This window comes from Chiloscyllium plagiosum, unplaced genomic scaffold (genome assembly GCF_037043375.1).
Source record: "Chiloscyllium plagiosum isolate Xiang-an unplaced genomic scaffold, Cpla_swu_hap1 HiC_scaffold_13, whole genome shotgun sequence".
Lineage (NCBI taxonomy): Eukaryota > Metazoa > Chordata > Chondrichthyes > Orectolobiformes > Hemiscylliidae > Chiloscyllium > Chiloscyllium plagiosum.
The window spans coordinates 35,121,724-35,140,944 of NW_028270151.1; the positions used below are offsets into that span (position 1 = coordinate 35,121,724).

General features: G+C 41.0%; 1 protein-coding gene across 1 annotated transcript in view; it reads left to right on the forward strand.

The window, feature by feature from the left end:
- The window catches only part of cpdp (CPD photolyase), a 33,660-nt gene that overhangs the window by 7,367 nt on the left and 7,072 nt on the right, over positions 1-19,221 (forward strand). Inside the window, exons 4-7 of the mRNA XM_043702408.2 lie at positions 552-734; positions 5,283-5,441; positions 10,761-10,959; positions 18,928-19,080. Of these exons, the coding sequence (XP_043558343.1) occupies positions 552-734; positions 5,283-5,441; positions 10,761-10,959; positions 18,928-19,080 (694 nt within the window). The remainder of the gene's footprint in view (positions 1-551; positions 735-5,282; positions 5,442-10,760; positions 10,960-18,927; positions 19,081-19,221) is intronic.

Consider the following 19,221-nt stretch of genomic DNA (forward strand, 5'->3'; position numbering starts at 1 on the left):
GGACTGTGGGAGGAAACCGACTTGGAGGAAACCCACACAGACACGGGGAGAATGTGCAAACTTCACACAGATAGTTGCCCAAGGCTGGAATCGAACCTGGGACCCTGGTGCTGTGAGGCAGCAGTACTAACCGCTGAGCCACCAAGCCACCCTATTAATTATTTTTTAGTCAGCTATTAAAACATTTTATAATACTGTTTCTAAACTGAATTATCCATTATCCTTAAGATGTATTTATTACATATGGTCTGCTTTTCGTAGTATTTCCACAGGTACTTAGATATTCTCTATTTTAAGTAAACTGTCCTGTCAGATTTTGAGATAACCCACGAGGTTTCATGGCCTTTTCTTCCTTCCAGAATTCTCTGAGAAATTTGACATAAGACTTAATTAATTCAAATAAATTAATTTTCCTATATTTAGTAATTTTAAGAAAAAATTGGAAAAAATAATTTGAACAACAGAGGGGAAAAATAATTGTACTGGTCAATTTGACGAGCCAGATCATGCAAATTGCCCTCACTGACAGTATTGCCGGTGTTATCTTGCAGGAATGTAAGCAGCTGAATATTTCTTTCCATCTGCTCATTGGTTTTGCCAAAGATGTGCTGCCAGAGTTTGTGAAAGGGCACAACATTGGAGGGATAGTTACAGATTTCTCTCCATTGCGTCTCCCACTGGAGTGGATCGAGGATGTAAGACACAACCTACCAGAAAATTTACCAATTATTCAGGTTTGTTCAGAATTTCTCAAAAGAACGTTTATGTTATGGAAAAGATGGAACTAATTATTGGGCAGCATAAAATATTTTCATCTTTCAGTGCAGGAGTTTAAATTGAGAAGAATGCCATTCAGTACAAGCTTTATCCCCCCAATTATATTACTTAAAAAATAAAATAATCTGACCAATATCTCACTGCTGATAGTTAACTGTGGTGCTCAAAGAGATTGCCATGTTTTCTGACACCCAGAAATGTTCTTCATAAATGCAAATTTTCTTCCCTTTTATTCTATTATTTAGTACAGGGCTTCCCCTCTCCACGTGACAGTTGTGGGTGGCACGGTGGCACAGTGGTTAGCACTGCTGCCTCATAGTACTAGAGACCCGGGTTCAATTCCCACCTCAGGCAACTGACTGTGTGGAGTTTGCACGTTCTGCCTGTGTCTGTGTGGGTTTCCTCCAGGTGCTCTGGTTTTCTCCCACAGTCCAATGATGTGCAGGTCAGGTGAATTGGCCATGCTAAATTGCCCATAGTGTTAGGTATGGGGTAAATGTAGGGGTATGGGTGGGTTGTGCTTCGGTGGGGCGGTGTGGACTTGTTGGGCCGAAGGGCCTGTTTCTACACTGTAAGTAATCTAATCTAATCTAAATTTAGCTGCAATAAGTTGAAGTTTGACACACCTTCAGGAGCCAACTTAAAAGAGGGAAGGCGTATTGATAGTTAAATTTTAACTGTAAAGGAAAGGATTAGAAAATAATTTGTAGTCCTTCTTCCCAGTCTCCGAACTTAAAATTTCTCAACCGCCCAGACATAACAATCTAATTCCCTTGCCCTTTTTCTCTGTAGCAATTACACAGCCTTGCTGCTGTTACAATCAGGTGAGAAGGGATGAACTGGCTCTCTTCTGTTTAGCCTACTGATGTGATCCCTTTGGATATATGATTTGGAGATGCTGGTGTTGGACTGGGGTGTACAAAGTTAAAAAATCACACAACACCAGGTTATAGTCCAACAGGCTTAATCGGAAGTGTTGTGTGATTTTTACCTTTGGATATATTTCTCCTTCTACAGCTGTCTCTCAGGATTAAGGCTGCCTTCTATCTGACTGAGTTTGAGTTCTGAGATGGCCAATGTAAGGTATGATGTGCAGACCCTGTCACATGTGGAGTGGGCAGTGCCTGACTGTTATCTTGATGAGTTGTTCTAAGGCCTTAAATACTTTGGTGTTGATCACTCCAATAATTGATCTGAGTACATTACTTTCAGAGGAGTGCTCATGTAGCTCATTCAGTGTTACCCTAAATCTAATTCAGCAATGTAACAAAAGGATCACCTTAGGATTTCAACAAAAGATTTTCTTTTGCATTAGACATCCCTCTTCTCATCTGTGCACTTTCTAATTAATAACATGGTTAGCTATTCTTGCTGTGAACAAAAGTAGCCAATTAACAAGCACACTTAAGCCTACGCAAAGATGAGGACCACAGATGCTGGAGATTAGAGTCGAGAGTGAGGTGCTGGAAAAGCACAGCAGGTCAGGCAGCATCCGAGGAGCAGGAGAATCAACGTTTCAGGCAAAAGCCCTTCATCAGGAATCACTTATGCCTAGTCAAATGTGTTATTAACTGTTAATCCAAAAAAAATTATTTTAAAATCTCAACATCAGTTATTTGGTTTTTGTGCAGTCACTTGACTCTCTTTTTATATAAACACACACATGAACATGTTTAAAGGGAACTTGTGTTCAGTACAAGGAAAGACATCAAAAAAAATAAATGGTTGAGAGTGCTTTGTTTGTCTTTGAAGCAGAACGTTTTGTCCTGAGACTAATGTTGGTAAACTAGTTTCTTGGATGCAGTTAGCTGCACTGCATGTTGCAATTATTAAAAATTCTCAGTGCCTTGATGATATTTTGTTGTGGCTTTTCTCTGTTGGAACTTGGTGCCATATTCTTCAGCAAGAGTATTTTGTCAGCAGCTTCTATTCAATTATTTACCAAAATGGTCATGGAATCTTCCTTGAAATATTGGTTCTAGTGTTAATTTTCAAAAGAATTTTAGAGTGCCATTCTGTCGATCTGTCAATACCCAATATTTTGCATTTGTCAGGTCTCCCTGAGACTTTGATAAGTTTTTATCAGATATCCATATTATCCTTTGACTGGAGTTTCAATCCTCCTCTTTTGCATTTAGATTTGAGTCTTTCTTCTAGTGGTACTTAGAGTTAAGAAGTGCCATCCCTATGAGGAGATATGTGAAGGTCTCATAGAAAGTTATAAATTCCAGATTAAATTCCCTACAGTGTGGAAACAGGCCCTTCGGCCCAACAAGTCCATACTGACCCTCCAAAGAGTAATTCACCCAGACCCATTTCCCTCTGACTAACGCACCTCACACTATGGGCAACTTAGCATAGCCAATTCACCCGGTCTGCACATCGTTGGACTGTGCGAGGAAATCAGCGCACCCGGAGGAAACCCACACAGACACAGGGAGAATGTGCAAACTCCACACAGACAATTGCCCGAGGCTGGAATTGACCCTGGGACCCTAGTGCTACGAGGCAGCAGTGCTAACCACTGTGCCACCCCTAATGAATTTTAATGGCAGGTAGTTACTCAATGGGTAGCCTTTTCCAGGTGTATTAGTCAATCCCAGCCTTTGGATGTTTCTTTGTATATTCCTTTCAGTTTGGCTGCTTTCAGATCAGGTGTCGTTTGCAACCATTTTAAAGTGTCATAGCTAGTTCAAAACTAGTGTCCCTAAATCTGGACCGGGAGGCCTGGGTTCAAGTCCCACTTGCTTCAGACATGCGTAATAACATCTCTGAACAGGTTGATTAGAAAAATAGGTTAAATGAAAGAAAAAAGTTTCACTCTCAATTCCACAATCCATGGCATTGAAGTTAGTTAATGAGAATTTTATAATTAATAATTTCATATTTTAATATCATGACACTGACATGCCTGTTCCAAATATTTTCCACCCTGTTAAAATAAAGTAATTGAACTTGAACTGTCAGTGCATCTTCCCTCTGGGTGATTGGTTCTAGAAAATATGGAAAATTTGAACATATTGTGATACATTTATCCATTTGCTTCAAGATCCTTATATTATTTAAGCAACCTAAATGAACTATTAATCAGGTCGATGCCCTTTTTCTTGGGTGTTCCCTTTGGATATATTTCTCTTTCTCCAGCTGTCTCTCAGGATCAAGGCTACCTTCTATCTGACTGAGTTTGAGTTCTGAGATGGCCAGTGTAAGGTATGATGCGCAGACCCTGTCACATGTGGAGTGGGCAGTGCCTGACTGGTTAGCTTGACGGGTTGCTCCAAGGCCTTAGATACTTTGGTGTTGGTCACTCCAATAATTGATCTGAGTGCATTACTTTCGGATGAATGCTCATGTAGCTCACTCAGTAATACCCTAAATCTAATTCAGCAATGTAACAAAAGGACCACCTTCGGATTTCAACTAGATAGCATCTTTTTCATACTGCTATTACATGTCTCTGAGATGTGTTTATAGCAGACAGAAAAATATTAGGACAAAGTCAGATATAAATTATTACAGAACTATATTTACAGGCATCAAGTGAGCACACATATTAACAACCAAAACAAAGTTAATTTACTTTGCTCATTTTCCTCACAAGTGGACAAAATTAATATAAGACACATTCTGTGCCTTTTTGTGGGCTGACTTGTTTAAGGCATAACCTTTCTTTCAAACTATGTCCAACTGCACAAACTGATCTCCTCCTGCTCTGTGACAAGTCCCTTTAGCCCTTAATTAATATCTGAATGGCTCTGCAACTGTTTTGTTTTCCCATTCTTTTTGTTAATTCCTGACTCTAGAAAGCTGAAGGTAGTGTTTCTGATGTTCCTTTGTCCAGTAATTCATCCTGCATTTCTGAAACCAGATAAATTGACTATAGCATACCAAAGCATAGATTCATCATAAAAAAGTTATGCTTTGCTGTTATTAATAAAATTCTCAGGACAATGAATGTGAACATTTGTTAGTCATCTAAGATGAGCTATATTATCCATGGCCAATGCCTGCTTCATTAACACATCAAGCTTTGCTCCATTTTTTGAAACATGTACTTTTCTATGAAAGTGAAACATTCAGAAAATCAGAAAGGGGGAAGCAAACTAATGTGATTGCCTCTCAGTGTGTATTGCTCAGATGTCTTCATGCACCTTGCTGCACCATCTGTAGTATCTGGAAATCATTGCTGTGGAAATCGCTGCTGTAGCAGGGCGACCACAACACACTGTATTGTGAGACAGCCCAAGATCCAGTGAACAATACTTAGTGTTGTAATGATTTTTTAAATATAGTTTAACTGCCAGATATATATATATAAAAACTATATTGCGTAAAGAATATTTGACTAATCAGTCTATATTCCTCTGATTTGGAGGCACAATTTCACTTTGTTTCATAGAGGAACAGGGACTGACTAAATTTAGAACATTATATCAGAAGGTTTCATAATTCTGCTGTAACTTGCTTCCATTATAATCTTTATGATGTGCTTTATGGTTGTGTAGGTCGATGCTCACAATATTGTACCCTGCTGGGTAACTTCAGACAAACAAGAGTACAGTGCCAGAACAATCAGGAAGAAAATTCATGATAAACTCCCTCAGTTCCTGACGGACTTTCCTCCAGTTATCCAACATCCTTTTAGCTCATCCTTGAAAGCACAGGTTGGTATCAGAATATTTAATCTAGAAGCTCACTGATTTGATTGAATGTTGGAAGATACAGAAATATGTTACTGTCTTAACTCCACTATTAAAAATATAAGGGTGGTAATTAGAACCAAAGTAGTTTTGAGTTTATGCTGGTTTGAAAGTATTGCTGGCTGAGAGGCCAGCAATATAACACAAGGAATCTCCATAATTATTAAAAGCATTAAATTACTTTTAAAACAAGAAAGATGCTTTTATATTTTGAATAGTGGCTTACAATATATTACATTTCGTAACAAAAGCCCCCAATAATTACTGGCAATTTGTATTAGAAATTATGAATGTGTGACACCTAAATATATAAACATATGAATTAGGAACAGGAGTCGGACATTCGGCCCCTGCCACTGAATAAGATTTGCTGATTTGATGTGGTCTCAATTCCATATTCCTATCTACTCCCAAAGGCCTTTATTCCCTTATATTAGTCAAGAATCCTTTCTGCCTACAGTCAGATTGTAATGGATTCTTACTGTATTGAGAACACATTTGTTTGAGGTGTCTTAGTGAAAGAAATCTAATCCCATGCCAGTTCAGAGATTTGAAAATAAAACATACAGAAGCAGGCAACACCATTGAGGCCTTTGAACCTGGTCCATCCGTCAGTATGGTCAGGCTGTTCATTCAGCTTCTTAGCCTTTTAGAACATAGAAGAATACAGCGCAGTACAGGCCCTTTGGCCCTCGATGTTGCGCCGATCCAAGCCCACCTAACCTATACTAACCCACTATCCTCCATATACCTATCCAATGCCCGCTTAAATGCCCATAAAGAGGGAGAGTCCACCACTGCTACTGGCAGGGCATTCCATGAACTTACGACTCGCTGAGTGAAGAACCTACCCCTAACTTCAGTCCTATATCTACCCCCCCTTAATTTAAAGCTATGCCCCCTTGTAATACCCGACTCCATACGCGGGAAAAGGTTCACACTGTCAACCCTATCTAACCCCCTAATCATCTTGTACACCTCAATCAAGTCACCCCTAAACCTTCTTTTCTCTAATGAAAACAGCCCCAAGTGTCTCAGTCTTTCCTCATACGATCTTCCTTCCATACCAGGCAACATCCTGGTAAACCTCCTCTGCACCCGTTCCAGTGCCTCCACATCCTTCCTATAGTATGGCGACCAAAACTGCACACAATATTCCAGATGCGGCCGCACCAGAGTCTTATACAACTGCATCATGACCTCAGGACTCCGGAACTCAATTCCTCTACCAATAAAAGCCAGTATGCCATATGCCTTCCTCACCGCACTATTTACCTGGGTGGCAACTTTCAGAGATCTGTGTACATGGACACCAAGATCCCTCTGCTCATCCACACTACCAAGTATCCGACCATTAGCCCAGTACCCCATCTTTTTGTTATTCTTCCCAAAGTGAATCACCTCACACTTATCTACATTGAATTCCATTTGCCACCTTTCTGCCCAGCTCTGCAGCTTCTCTATATCCTGCTGTAACCTGCCACACCCTTCCTCACTGTCAACAACTCCTCCGACTTTCGTATCATCCGCAAACTTGCTCACCCAACCTTCTAACCCCTCTTCCAGGTCATTTATAAAAATGACAAACAGCAATGGTCCCAAAACAGATCCTTGCGGAACACCGCTAGTGACAGCACTCCATGAAGAAACTTTGCCATCAACTACTACCCTCTGTCTTCTTCCATCCAGCCAATTCCTAATCCAAACCTCCAACTCACCCTCAATGCCATATCTCCGTATTTTCTGCAGTAGCCTACCATGGGGAACCTTATCAAACGCCTTACTAAAATCCATATATACCACATCTACCGCTTTCCCCTCATCAACCTCCTTCGTCACCTTTTCAAAGAATTCAATAAGGTTTGTGAGGCACGACCTGCCCTTCACAAAACCATGCTGACTATCCTTGATCACATTATTCCTATCCAGATGTGCATAAATCCTATCCCTTACAATTCTCTCTAAGACTTTGCCCACAACAGAAGTGAGACTCACCGGCCTATAGTTACTAGGGTTATCCCTACTCCCCTTTTTGAACAAGGGAACCACATTTGCTATCCTCCAGTCTTCTGGCACTACTCCTGTAGACAAAGAGGACATAAAAATCAAGGCCAATGGCTCTGCAATCTCCTCCCTTGCTTCCCAGAGAATCCTAGGATAAATGCCATCAGGCCCAGGAGACTTATCTATTTTCACCTTTTCCAGGATTTCCAACACTTCTTCTCTACATACCTCAAAGCCATCCATTCTACTTATTTGTGACTCAGTATTCACATCGACGACAATGCCCTGTTCCTGAGTAAATACTGAAGAAAAATATTCATTCAGTGTCTCCCCAATCTCTTCCGCCTCCACACGCAACTTCCCACTACTATCCTTGACTGGACCTATTCCTACCCTAGTCATTCTTTTATTCCTAACATACCTATAGAAAGCCTTAGGGTTTTCCCTAATCCTACCGACTAAGGACCTTTCATGTCCCCTCCTTGCTGCTCTTAGCTCTCTCTTCAGGTCCTTCCTGGCTACCCTATAACTCTCAATCGCCCCAATTGAACTTTCACGTCTCATCTTGAGATAGGCCGCCCTCTTCCATTTAACAAGGGATTCCAATTCCTTATTAAACCACGGCTCCCTCGCACGACCCTTTCCTCCCTGCCTGACAGGTAATTAATTATCAAGGACACTCAATAGTTGCTCCTTGAACAAGCTCCACATATCATTTACACTCTTGCCTTGGAGTCTACTTTTCCAAGCCACACATCCTAAGTCATGCCTCACCGCATCATAATTTCCCTGACCCCAGCTATAACTCTTGCCCTGTAGTACACACTTATCCCTCTCCATCACGAGAGTAAAAATCACCGAATTATGGTCACTATCCCCAAAGTGCTCACCTACCTCTAATTCTAACACCTGGCCTGGTTCGTTACCCAGAACCAAATCCAGTATGGCCTCACCTCTTGTTGGCCTGTCTACATATTGTGTCAGGAAACTCTCCTGCACACATTGAACAAACACTGACCCATCTAACGAACTTGAGCTATAGCTTTCCCAATCAATATCAGGAAAGTTAAAGTCCCCCATAACAACCACCCTATTACTGTCACTCATCTCCTGAATCACCTTCCCTATCCTTTCTTCAATGATTCTAGGACTATTAGGAGGCCTGTAAAAGACTCCTAACAGGGTGACCTCACCTTTCCTATTCCTTTCTTATTCCTTTTCTTGCTTTTCCTCCATATCCTTTCAATAACTTGAAATCATGCAATGTTTTCGCCTCAACTGCTGTCTGTGGCACTGACATCCACAGACTCACCACTCTCTGGGTGCAGAAATTTCTCCTTATCCCAGTCCTAAATGGTTTATCCCATATCCTTAGATTGTGACCCATGGTTTGGACTTCCTGCACATCAGGAACTTCCTTCCTGCATTCACCCTGCATGATCCTGTTAGAAATTTATAGATTTCTATTTGAGAATTTATTTTCTGCTTTTGACAAGAATTTCAAAATTTCTGTTTAAATTTTGCTGGATGTCTGTAAATGTAACTGACCAGAAGCCAGTTTTCTCATTCAAACTGGCCACCTTCAAAACCTTTTGTATGGTTTTCTTTGATGTTAGCTTTAGGTATGTCAAGTAATTTTATCTTTACTGTACAATTTCTTTTTTATTGTTCAATATTTCACATAATGTTCTTGCCAATGCTGTAGAGTCAGTTACTGAACCCCTGGCCATCAAAATCAGTGTCATCCTGTTTACCCTGCCACATCACTAAAGGAAACTAAGAATGGCTCATTTAAAGGAACCTATCAGCAGTATTATTTTCTACTGGCTATTTCAAATTGGATTTATAATGCTGGATATTGCAACAATATTAAATGGATTTACAGCCCTGAAACTAGTATAATGTTGTGATAGTTGATTAGGCCCTTCGGCCCTTCGGCCCAACAAGTCCACACCAACCCGCCGAAGCGAAACCCACCCATACCCCTACATTTACCCCTTACCTAACACTACGGGCAATTTAGCATGGCCAATTCACCTGACCCTGCACATCTTTTGGACTGTGGGAGGAAACCGGAGCACCCGGAGGAAACCCACGCAGACACGGGGAGAACGTGCAAACTCCACACAGTCAGTCGCCTGAGGCGGGAATTGAACCCGGGTCTCAGGCGCTGTGAGGCAGCAGTGCTAACCACTGTGCCACCGTGCCGCTCACAAGTTGACTCATTGTTCAGGACATTGGTGAGGCCACTTTTTGAGTACTGCGTACAGTTGTGGTTGTCCTGCTACAAGAAGGATGTTATGAAATTGGAGAGACTGCAGATAAAATTTACAAGGGTGTTATTGGGATTGGAAGATTTGAGTTATAAGGAGAGGCTGGATAGGCTGGGACTTTTTTCACTGGAACATAGGAAATTGAGGGGTGACCTCACATAAGTTTATAAAATGATGAGGAGCATAGATAATGTGAATAGCAAAGGTCTTTTCTGTTGGGTAAGGGAGTTCAAAAGTAGGGGACATATTTTTAAGATGAGAAGAAGGAGATTTAAAAGGGACCTGAGGGGTAACTTTTTCACACAGAAAGTGATTCATATATGGAATGAATGCCAGAGGTAGTGGTAAATGTAGGTAGAGTAGCAACATTTAAAAGACATTTGGATAGGTAAATGAATTAGAAATGTTCAGAGCGATGTGGGCCAATGAAGACAAATGGGACTAGTTTAGTTTGGTAACTTCAGCATGGATGAGTTGGACCAAAGGATCTGTTTCCATGCTGTACGACTCTTATTTACCTGAATATTGAACAACAATGTTATGACCATCTCATGAAATGCCAGTTTGATTTAGTTACTTTAGCAAGAATTATATATCAAGGTCTTGTGGTGCAGTAGCTGGTGTCCCAACCTCAGAGACAGAATTCTGGGTTCGATTCGCATCCCAGCACATGATGATGAAGGAAGATTTATTCATAGTGTGACCAGCTAGAATGACTACTAAACTGCAAATCATTTCATTATGCATAAGTAACATGTGGCAGGAGTGGGACAGAGTCCTAGTCAGATGTCTGATAAGAAAGGAATTTGAAGGTTCAACCATCATAATCCATAGCTCCAGCCAACAACACTCCCTGAGTGAACTACAGTACTTCACTACCTTATGATTACAGTATCCGATAGGTGCTTACTGGGATTTCTTGCTCTCTATGTTTACTAAGTGTTTTATTCTTGTTAAAAAAAATCTGTTAATTGTAGCTTTCCTTGTTTGGGATTTATCTTTCCAGTTGATTGATTGGGATGCAGCTGCAGCAAACCTTGAAGTGGATCGCACAGTGAAGGAAGTTGATTGGGCTAAATCAGGGACTGCAGCAGGGCTAATTAGGATGGAGTCATTCATTAAGGAGCAGCTTCAGCATTTCAGCACTGACAGAAACAATCCAAATAAAACTGCCTTGAGTAATATGTCACCGTGGTTTCACTTTGGTGAGTATTCAGGAAGTTTTTAACTTTAGATCTTTTTTTCTACAGAGGTATTTCATCTTCAGTATCATACTGGTCTCTAAAGAAATGTTGCCCCTTGATGGAGGGATCAGTAATCAGGGGCATACATTTAAGGTAAGGAACGGCAGGTTTAGAGAAGATATGAGATGGTGGTAATTGCCTGTAAGGGTGGTAGAGGTAGAAATCCTCATGAAATTTATAGAGTCATAGAGATGTACAGCATGGAAACAGACCCTTCAGTCCAACCTGTCCATGCTGACCAGATATCCCAACCCAATCTAGTCCCAACTGCCAGTACCCAGCCCATATCCCTCCAAACCCTTCCTATTCATATACCATCCAGATGCCTTTAAAATGTTGCAATTGTACTAGCCTCCAGCACTTCCTCTGGCAGCTCATTCCATACACATACCACCCTCTGCGTGAAAAAGTTGCCCCTTAGGTCTTTTTTATATATTTTCCCTCTCACCCTAAACATATGCCCTCTAGTTCTGGACTTCCCCATCCCAGGGAAAAAACTTGGCCTATTTATCCTATCCATGCCCCTCATAATTTTATAAACCTCTATAAGGTCACCCCTCAGCCTCCAACGCTCCAGGGAAAACAGCCCCAGCCTGTTCAGCCTCACACTATAGCTCAAATCCTGGCAACATCCTTGTAAATCTTTTCTGAACCCTTTCAAGTTTCACAACATCTTTCCGATAGGAAGGAGACCAGAACTGTATGCAATATTCCAACAGTGGCCTAACCAATGTCCTGTACAGCTGCAACATGACCTCCCAACTCCTGTACTCAATACTCTGACCAACAAAGGAAAGCATACCAAACGCCTTCTTCACTATCCTATCTACCTGCGACTCCACTTTCAAGGAGCTATGAACCTGCACTCCAAGGTTTCTTTATTCAGCAACACTCCCTAGGACCTTACCATTAAGTGTATAAGTCCTGCTAAGATTTGCTTTCCCAAAATGCAGCACCTCGCATTTATCTGAATTAAACTCCATCTGCTACTTCTCAGTACATTGGCCCATCTGGTCCAGATCCTGTTGTAATCTGAGGTAACCCTCTTCACTGTCCACTACACCTCCAATTTTGGTGTCATCTGCAAACTTACTGACTGTATCTCTTATGCTCGCACCCAAATCATTTATGTAAATGACAAAAAGTAGAGGACCCAGCACTGATCCTTGTGGCACTCCACTGGTCACAGGCCTCCAGTCTGAAAATCAACCCTCCACCACCACCTTCTGTCTTCTACCTTTGAGTCAGTTCTGTATCCAAATGGCTAGTTCTCCCTTTATTCCATGAGATCTAACCTTGCTAATCAGTCTCCTATGGGGAACCTTGTCGAATGTCTTACTGAAGTCCATGTAAATCACATCTACTGCTCAGCCCTCATCAATCTTCTTTGTTACTTCTTCAAAAAACTCAATCAAGTTTGCGAGACATGATTTCCCAGTTGGGAGAAAGTGAGGTCTGCAGATGCTGGAGATCAGAGCTGAAAATGTGTTGCTGGAAAAGCGCAGCAGGTCAGGCAGCATCCAGGGAACAGGAGAATCGACGTTTCGGGCATAAGCCCTTCTTCAGGATTTCCCATGCACAAAGCCATGTTGACTCTCCCTAATCAGTCCTTGCCTTTCCAAATACATGTGCATCTTGTTCCTCAGGATTCCCTCCAACAACTTGCCCACCACTGAGGTCAGGCTCACTGGTCTATAGTTCCCTGGCTTGTCTTTACCACCCTTCTTAAACAGTGGCCCCACGTTTGCCAATCTCCAGTCTTCTGGCACCTCACCTGTGACTATCAATGATACAAATATCTCAGTAAGAGGCCCAGCAATCACTTCTCTAGCTTCCCACAGAGTTCTCAGGTACACCTGATCAGGTCCTGGGGATTTATCCACCTTTAACCATTTCAAGACATCCAGCACTTCCTCCTCTGTAATCCGGACATTTTGCAAGATGTCACCATCTATTTCCCTACAGTCTATATCCAACAATATTCCAACAGTGGCCCAACCAATGTCCTGTACAGCCACAAAATGGCCTCCCAACTCCTGTGCTCAATACTCTAACCAATAAAGGAAAGCAGTAGTGACATGTGCTCTTGAATCCCAAGCCAAACTAAGCGATGGCCAAGTGCTAGAAAATGTGATGAGAATAGTTGGTGTTTTTGACTGGTATGGATGCAATGGGCCAAAGGGCTTTTTGCTGTGCTGTAGATCTCAATGACTTTCTATCTCTTTGCAGCCTTATGCTATCATCATAACTTATGTTTCTATCTAGCTTTTATCTTCAGATATCTTTGTAATTTCAAGGTAATCAGCCAGAATCCGCATGCTTTTGTAAAAGGGAAATGCTGTGAAAAAGTGGAAGAAGTGGAGAGAGTGTACTTAGATTTCCTAAAGACATTTAATATGATACCACATCTAAGATAATTGTTGGAGGCTAGCATATTGCTATGGAGAGAGGATTGGCTAGCTAACATGAACCAGAGATTAGGCATAAATATGTCTTTATTCATCTTGGCAAGAGGTAATTCGTAGTGTGCCATAGGGATCTATTCTGGAACCTCAATTGCTTGCAGTTCCCAGCAACATAGAACAATACAGCACAAGCCCTTCGGTCCTCAGTGTTGTGCTGGCCTTTTATCCTACCTAAATTCAGACTAATCTACATACCCTTCGTTGTACTATCTTGCATGTGACTATCCAAGAGCCACTTAAATGTCCCTAAAGTATCTGACTGTACTACCACTGCTGGCAGTGCATTCCACGCTCTCACCATTCGCTGTGTAAAGAACCTACATCTGACATCTCCCCTAAACCTTCCTCTAACTACCTTAAAATTATGCCCCCTCGTGATAGACATTTCTGTCATGGGAAAAAGTCTCTAGCTATCCACTGTATCTATGCCTTTCAACCTCTTGTATGCTTCTATCAAGTCATCTCTCATCTTTCTTCACTGCAATGAGAAAAGCCCTAGCTTCCTTTCTTCATAAGACATGCCCTCCAGTCCAGGCAGCATCCTGGTAAATCTCCTCTGCACCCTCTCTAAAGCTTCCACATCTTTTCTATAATGAGGTGACCAGAACTGAATAAAATATTCCAAGTCTGGTCTAATCAGGGCTCTACAAAGCTGAAGCATAACCCCGCAGCTCTTAAACTCAATACCTCTGTTAATGAAAGCCAACACACCATACACATTCTTAACAACCCTATCAACTTGGGTGGCGACTTTGAGGGATCTGTGGACAAAAGACCCCAAGATCCCTCTTTTCCTCCGCACTGCCAATAAACCTGCCTTTAACTCTGTATTCAAATTTGACATTCCAAAGTGAAATACTTCACACTTTTTCAGGTTGAACTCCATCTGCCATTTATCAGCATAATTCTGCATCCTGTCAATGTCCTGTTGCAACCTACAACAGCCCTCCACACTATCCACTCCACCAACCTTTGTGCCATCGGCAAACTTACTAACCCACCTTTCCACTTCCTCACCCAAGTCATTTATAAAAATCAGAAAGAACAGAGGTCCCAGAACCGATCCCTGTGGAACACCACTGGTCATCAAGCTCCAGGCTGAATACTTTCCATCTACCACCACCCTCTGTTTTGTATGGGCCAGCCAATTCTGTATCCAGACAGCCAGATTTCCCTGTGTCCTATGCCTCCTTACTTTCTGAATGAGCCTACCATGGGGAACCTTATCAAATGCGTTGCCAAAATCCATGTACACCACATTCACTGCTCCACCTTCATCAACGTGTTTTGTCAATTCCTTAAAGAATTCAGTAAGGTTTGTGAGGCATGACCAGCCCCTCACAAAGCTATGCTGACTATCTGTCATCAAACTATGGTTTTCCAAGTAATCATAAATCCTGTCTCTCAGAATCCTCTCCAATACTTTGTCCATTACTGACGTAAAACTGGTCTATAATTCCCAGGATTATCCCTATTCCCTTTTTTGAATAAGGCAATAACATTTGCCACCTTCCAATCATCTGGCACTACTCCAGTGGACAGTGAGGACGCAAAGATCATCGCCAAAGATGCAGCAATCTCTTCCCTCACTTCCTATAGTAATGTTGGCTATATCCCATCTGGCACAGGGGATTTATCCGTACTTATGTTTTTCAAGATTTTCAGCACATCCTCCTTCCTAACGTCAGCCTGTTCTAGCATATCAGTCTGTTTCACGCTGTCCTCAGAAACATCAAGGTGCTTCTCAGTAGTGAACACTAAAGCAAAGTATTCATTAAGGATCTCCCCTACTCCATCTGACTCCAGGCGCAAGTTCCCTCCACCATCCCTGATCAGCCCTACCTTCACTCTAGCCATCCTCGTATTCCTCACATGTGTAGAATGTCTTAGGGTTTTCTTTAATCCTAGCCACTAAAGCCTTTTCATGCTCCCTTCTAGTTCTCCTAAATCCATTCTTCAGTTCCTTCTGGCTACATTGTAACTCTCTAGAGCCCTGTCTGATCCTTACCTCCTCAACCTTAAATAAGCGTCCTTTTTTTCTTGACTAGATGTTCCACATCCCTTGTCACCTAAGCTTCTTTCAATGTACCATCGATTCCTTGCCTCAGTGGGACAAACCTGTCCAGTACTATCAGCAGGTGCTTCCGAACCAACCTCCATATTTCTGTTGTGCATTTCCATGAGAACATCTGTTCCCAACCTAGGTGCCCAAGTTCCTGCCTAATAGCATTGTAATTCCTCCTCCCCCAATTAAATACTTTCCCCATGCCACCTGCTCAAATCCCTCTCCATGAGTATGGTAAAGGTCATGGAGTTGCGATCACTGTCACTGAAATGCGGTCCCACCAAGACATCTGACACCTGGTATAGTTCGTTGCCAAGCACCAAATCCAACATTGCCTCCCTCCCAGTTGGCCTATCTACATATTGCATCAGGAACCCTTCCTGGACACACCTAACAAAAACTGCTCCATTCAAACTAGTTGAAGTAAGTAGGTTCCAATCAATATTAGGGAAGTTAAAGTCGCCCATCACAAAAACCCTGTTACTTCTGCTCCTTTCCAAAATCTGCATTGCCTCTGATGGTGTGTAAGATAGAATTCCTCATTCCTGTTATGTGACCTATGTCACGTTCTCTCCTTATGCTCTCAAAACGCTTGATAATATCTAGCTTCTCTTCCAGTGTTACAGCTTTTCTTTTGCATTCACCACCTGCAATTGTATCACCAGGACACTTCTTGCTAAAATTCTTGTCACTCTGCCCTTCCATTTTTGCACGAAAAACAATGTAGGAGTAGATTGTGTGTTATGCAGGTACAAGAACAAATTAGAAAGGCATATGTAATGCAGTCCTGTAGGAATTATAGAGAGTTTACACAGGAAATATACAAGAATATTCTTGTCTCAGAGGGAGAGCAATGAACATTCAACAGTTTAATTTTTGAGATGAAGTTGCTCAATGTACTGTACCTCTCACATGCTCTGACAGCAGCTGACATTGGCCATGCGCAGAATGAAGTGTGCAAAACGATCGCCACTGGAATCAGGCTATTGAGAACAGAGATAAGCATTCTCGAAAATACCGTTCCCTAATTCTTCAGTGACATTGCAGGCAAATTTAACTGCCAAAAAGTCACTTTATACGAGAACTATCTGTACAAGTGAATTGAGTGGCAAAGTGTGGAAAATGGAATATCATGTCAGAAAATTTGAGATCTTCCATTTTGGCAGGAAGAGTAAAAGAGCAGCATATTGCCTAAATGGTGAGAGATTGCAGAACACTGAGATACAGAGGGTTCTAGGTATCCTTGCAGAGAAATCACAAAAATTTAATATGGATGGACAGAAAGCAATTAGAAAAGCTAAGAGAATATTAGCATTTATCACAAGGCGAATTGAATATGAAAGTAAGTAGGTGATGCTTCATTTTATACAGGGCACTGGTAAAACTACATCTGAAATACTGTGTACATTATTAGATATCATATTTAAGGCAGGACATAGATGCATGAGAGGTAGTTTGGGGAGGGGTTACTACACTAGTATCTGGAATTGGATGTGGTCTTATGAGGAATGCTTGAGCTGTGTAGTCATGTATGTGCTGGGATTTAGGAGATTTTGATTTGACTTGATTGAAACATACAGGATCCTAAAGGGGTCTTGACAGAGCGTTTACTCATAGTAAGAGAGTTCCAAAGACACATGAGAATCAGGTGAAAAACAAATTCACCTCATTTGTGTTTTAGAACAGTTCTCCTAGTTCTGAGAAGCCAGTAAAAGCAGAGTCCTTGAATATTTTTAAGGCAGAAATGGATAGATTCTTGTTAAGCAGGGGGATGAAAGGTCATCAGAGGCAAGCAGATTTGAGGTCACAATCAGAAATGCCATGATATTATTGAATGACAGTACAACTCAAAGAGCTGAATAGCCTAGCGCTGCTTCTAATTTGTATGTTCAGCAACTTTGATTCATTACTCTCGTTATATCCAGGTCATTAATATAGATTATAAATGGTTGAGCCCCATAACTGCTCTTTGCAGCACTCCATAAATTACATGTTTGCCAATTTGTGAATGCCCTATTGATGTTAACTCTTTGCTTCCTGTCTGTCTATATTAATATACGACCTCCAATTCCATAAGCACTTAACTTGCCTAATAAGCTTTTATGTTCCATCTTATTAAATGCCTTTTGGAAATCTGTGTATACTACATCTACTATGAGCCTATTATCTACATTACTAAACCCTCAAATATCTCCCATGAATTTTTCAAATGCAAGTTCCCTTTTGTAAAACCACATTGACTTTCTCTGATTGCAGTCACACTGTCCAATATTTGATAAGACAACCGAAGAAAAATCAAAGAGATTGCAATATTTAATCAAGACCCCTTTAGGATCCTGTATGTTTCAATCAAGTCACATCAAAATCTCCTAAATCCCAGCGCATACATGACTACACAGCTCAAGCATTCCTCATAAGACCACACCCAATTCCAGATACTCGTGTAGTAACCCCTCCCCAAACTACCTCTCTTGCATCTATGTCCTTCCTTAAATATGATATCTAATAATGTACAATGTGACCTGAAATTAAAACGTGCACTTTTTGCATGTTCTGAGGAAGGGTCACTCGACCCAAAACATTAACTCTGATTTCTGTCCACAGATGCTGCCAGACCTGCTGAGCTTTTGCAGCAATCTTTATTGTTGTTTCTTTTGCGCTTGGCCGTGCTGCACTCCATGTTTGTTTTGATCAATGGATTGGTATCAGAAAACTGCTTTATTTTAGATGCAGAATAACGGCTAGTTAAATCTGAACATAATCTCTCTGATACCTGTTCCTCCTTTATGAATTAGGAGCATAACTTTCAACACCATACTATCCCTGTTATTTGCCTCACTTAACTAATTCTGGTTAGTCTCATTACTGATGATGACCTGCTATCTTCAGGCAAAGTCCATGCCCTCTTAAATCCAACAATCTTGCTACTCTTTTTCTTCATTACCGGATCTTGCAGAAAACCAATCTGAAAATATTGGTTTTGTTCTCCCTTGCTAAGCACTGCCGTGTAACTCTTATTTGGGGATCCGTGTAGATTTAATGCATATTTCTCATTTGTCAATTAAATTATGTCCATGACAAATTAATTTAGCATTTTTTGATATACATCATATTATTGTTTATCCTAGAGAAAATGGTCATAAATTGTAAAACATTTTAGTTGGAATTAAACAGAATATAGCGATATAGATAGGATAATGAATAGGGACAAAATTTATTTATTTGAATTAGAATGATATAAGTAGATTAAAGGTGGGTGTGCAGGGTAAGTGCAAAGAAATAAGATTGTTAGAAATTTCAAGTTTTCAGTTGGCAACTAGTATTGGTTTGTCAAACTGACTGCCATTTTTGGAATAATACCTTTGGTGATTCTGAGGGTATCTCGATCTCTTTTTGAAGGTCAGGTTTCAGTTCAGCGAACCATTCTGGAGATAAAGAAATACCGCAACAAGTTTAAGGACAGTGTGGACAGTTACATTGAAGAAGCTGTAGTGCGACGGGAGCTGGCAGACAACTTTTGTTTTTACAATAAACAATATGACAAGATTGAAGGTGAGGAGTACCTTTGTTCTGTTTTAACTGAAGTATGAATAATGGTTGCTCTATCAATGCTAGCTTTTTTGTTTTTCAATCTTAGAATATTTTTATAATTATTTTAACTTTAGTTGAATAAGAACTTTAAAATCTTAATCT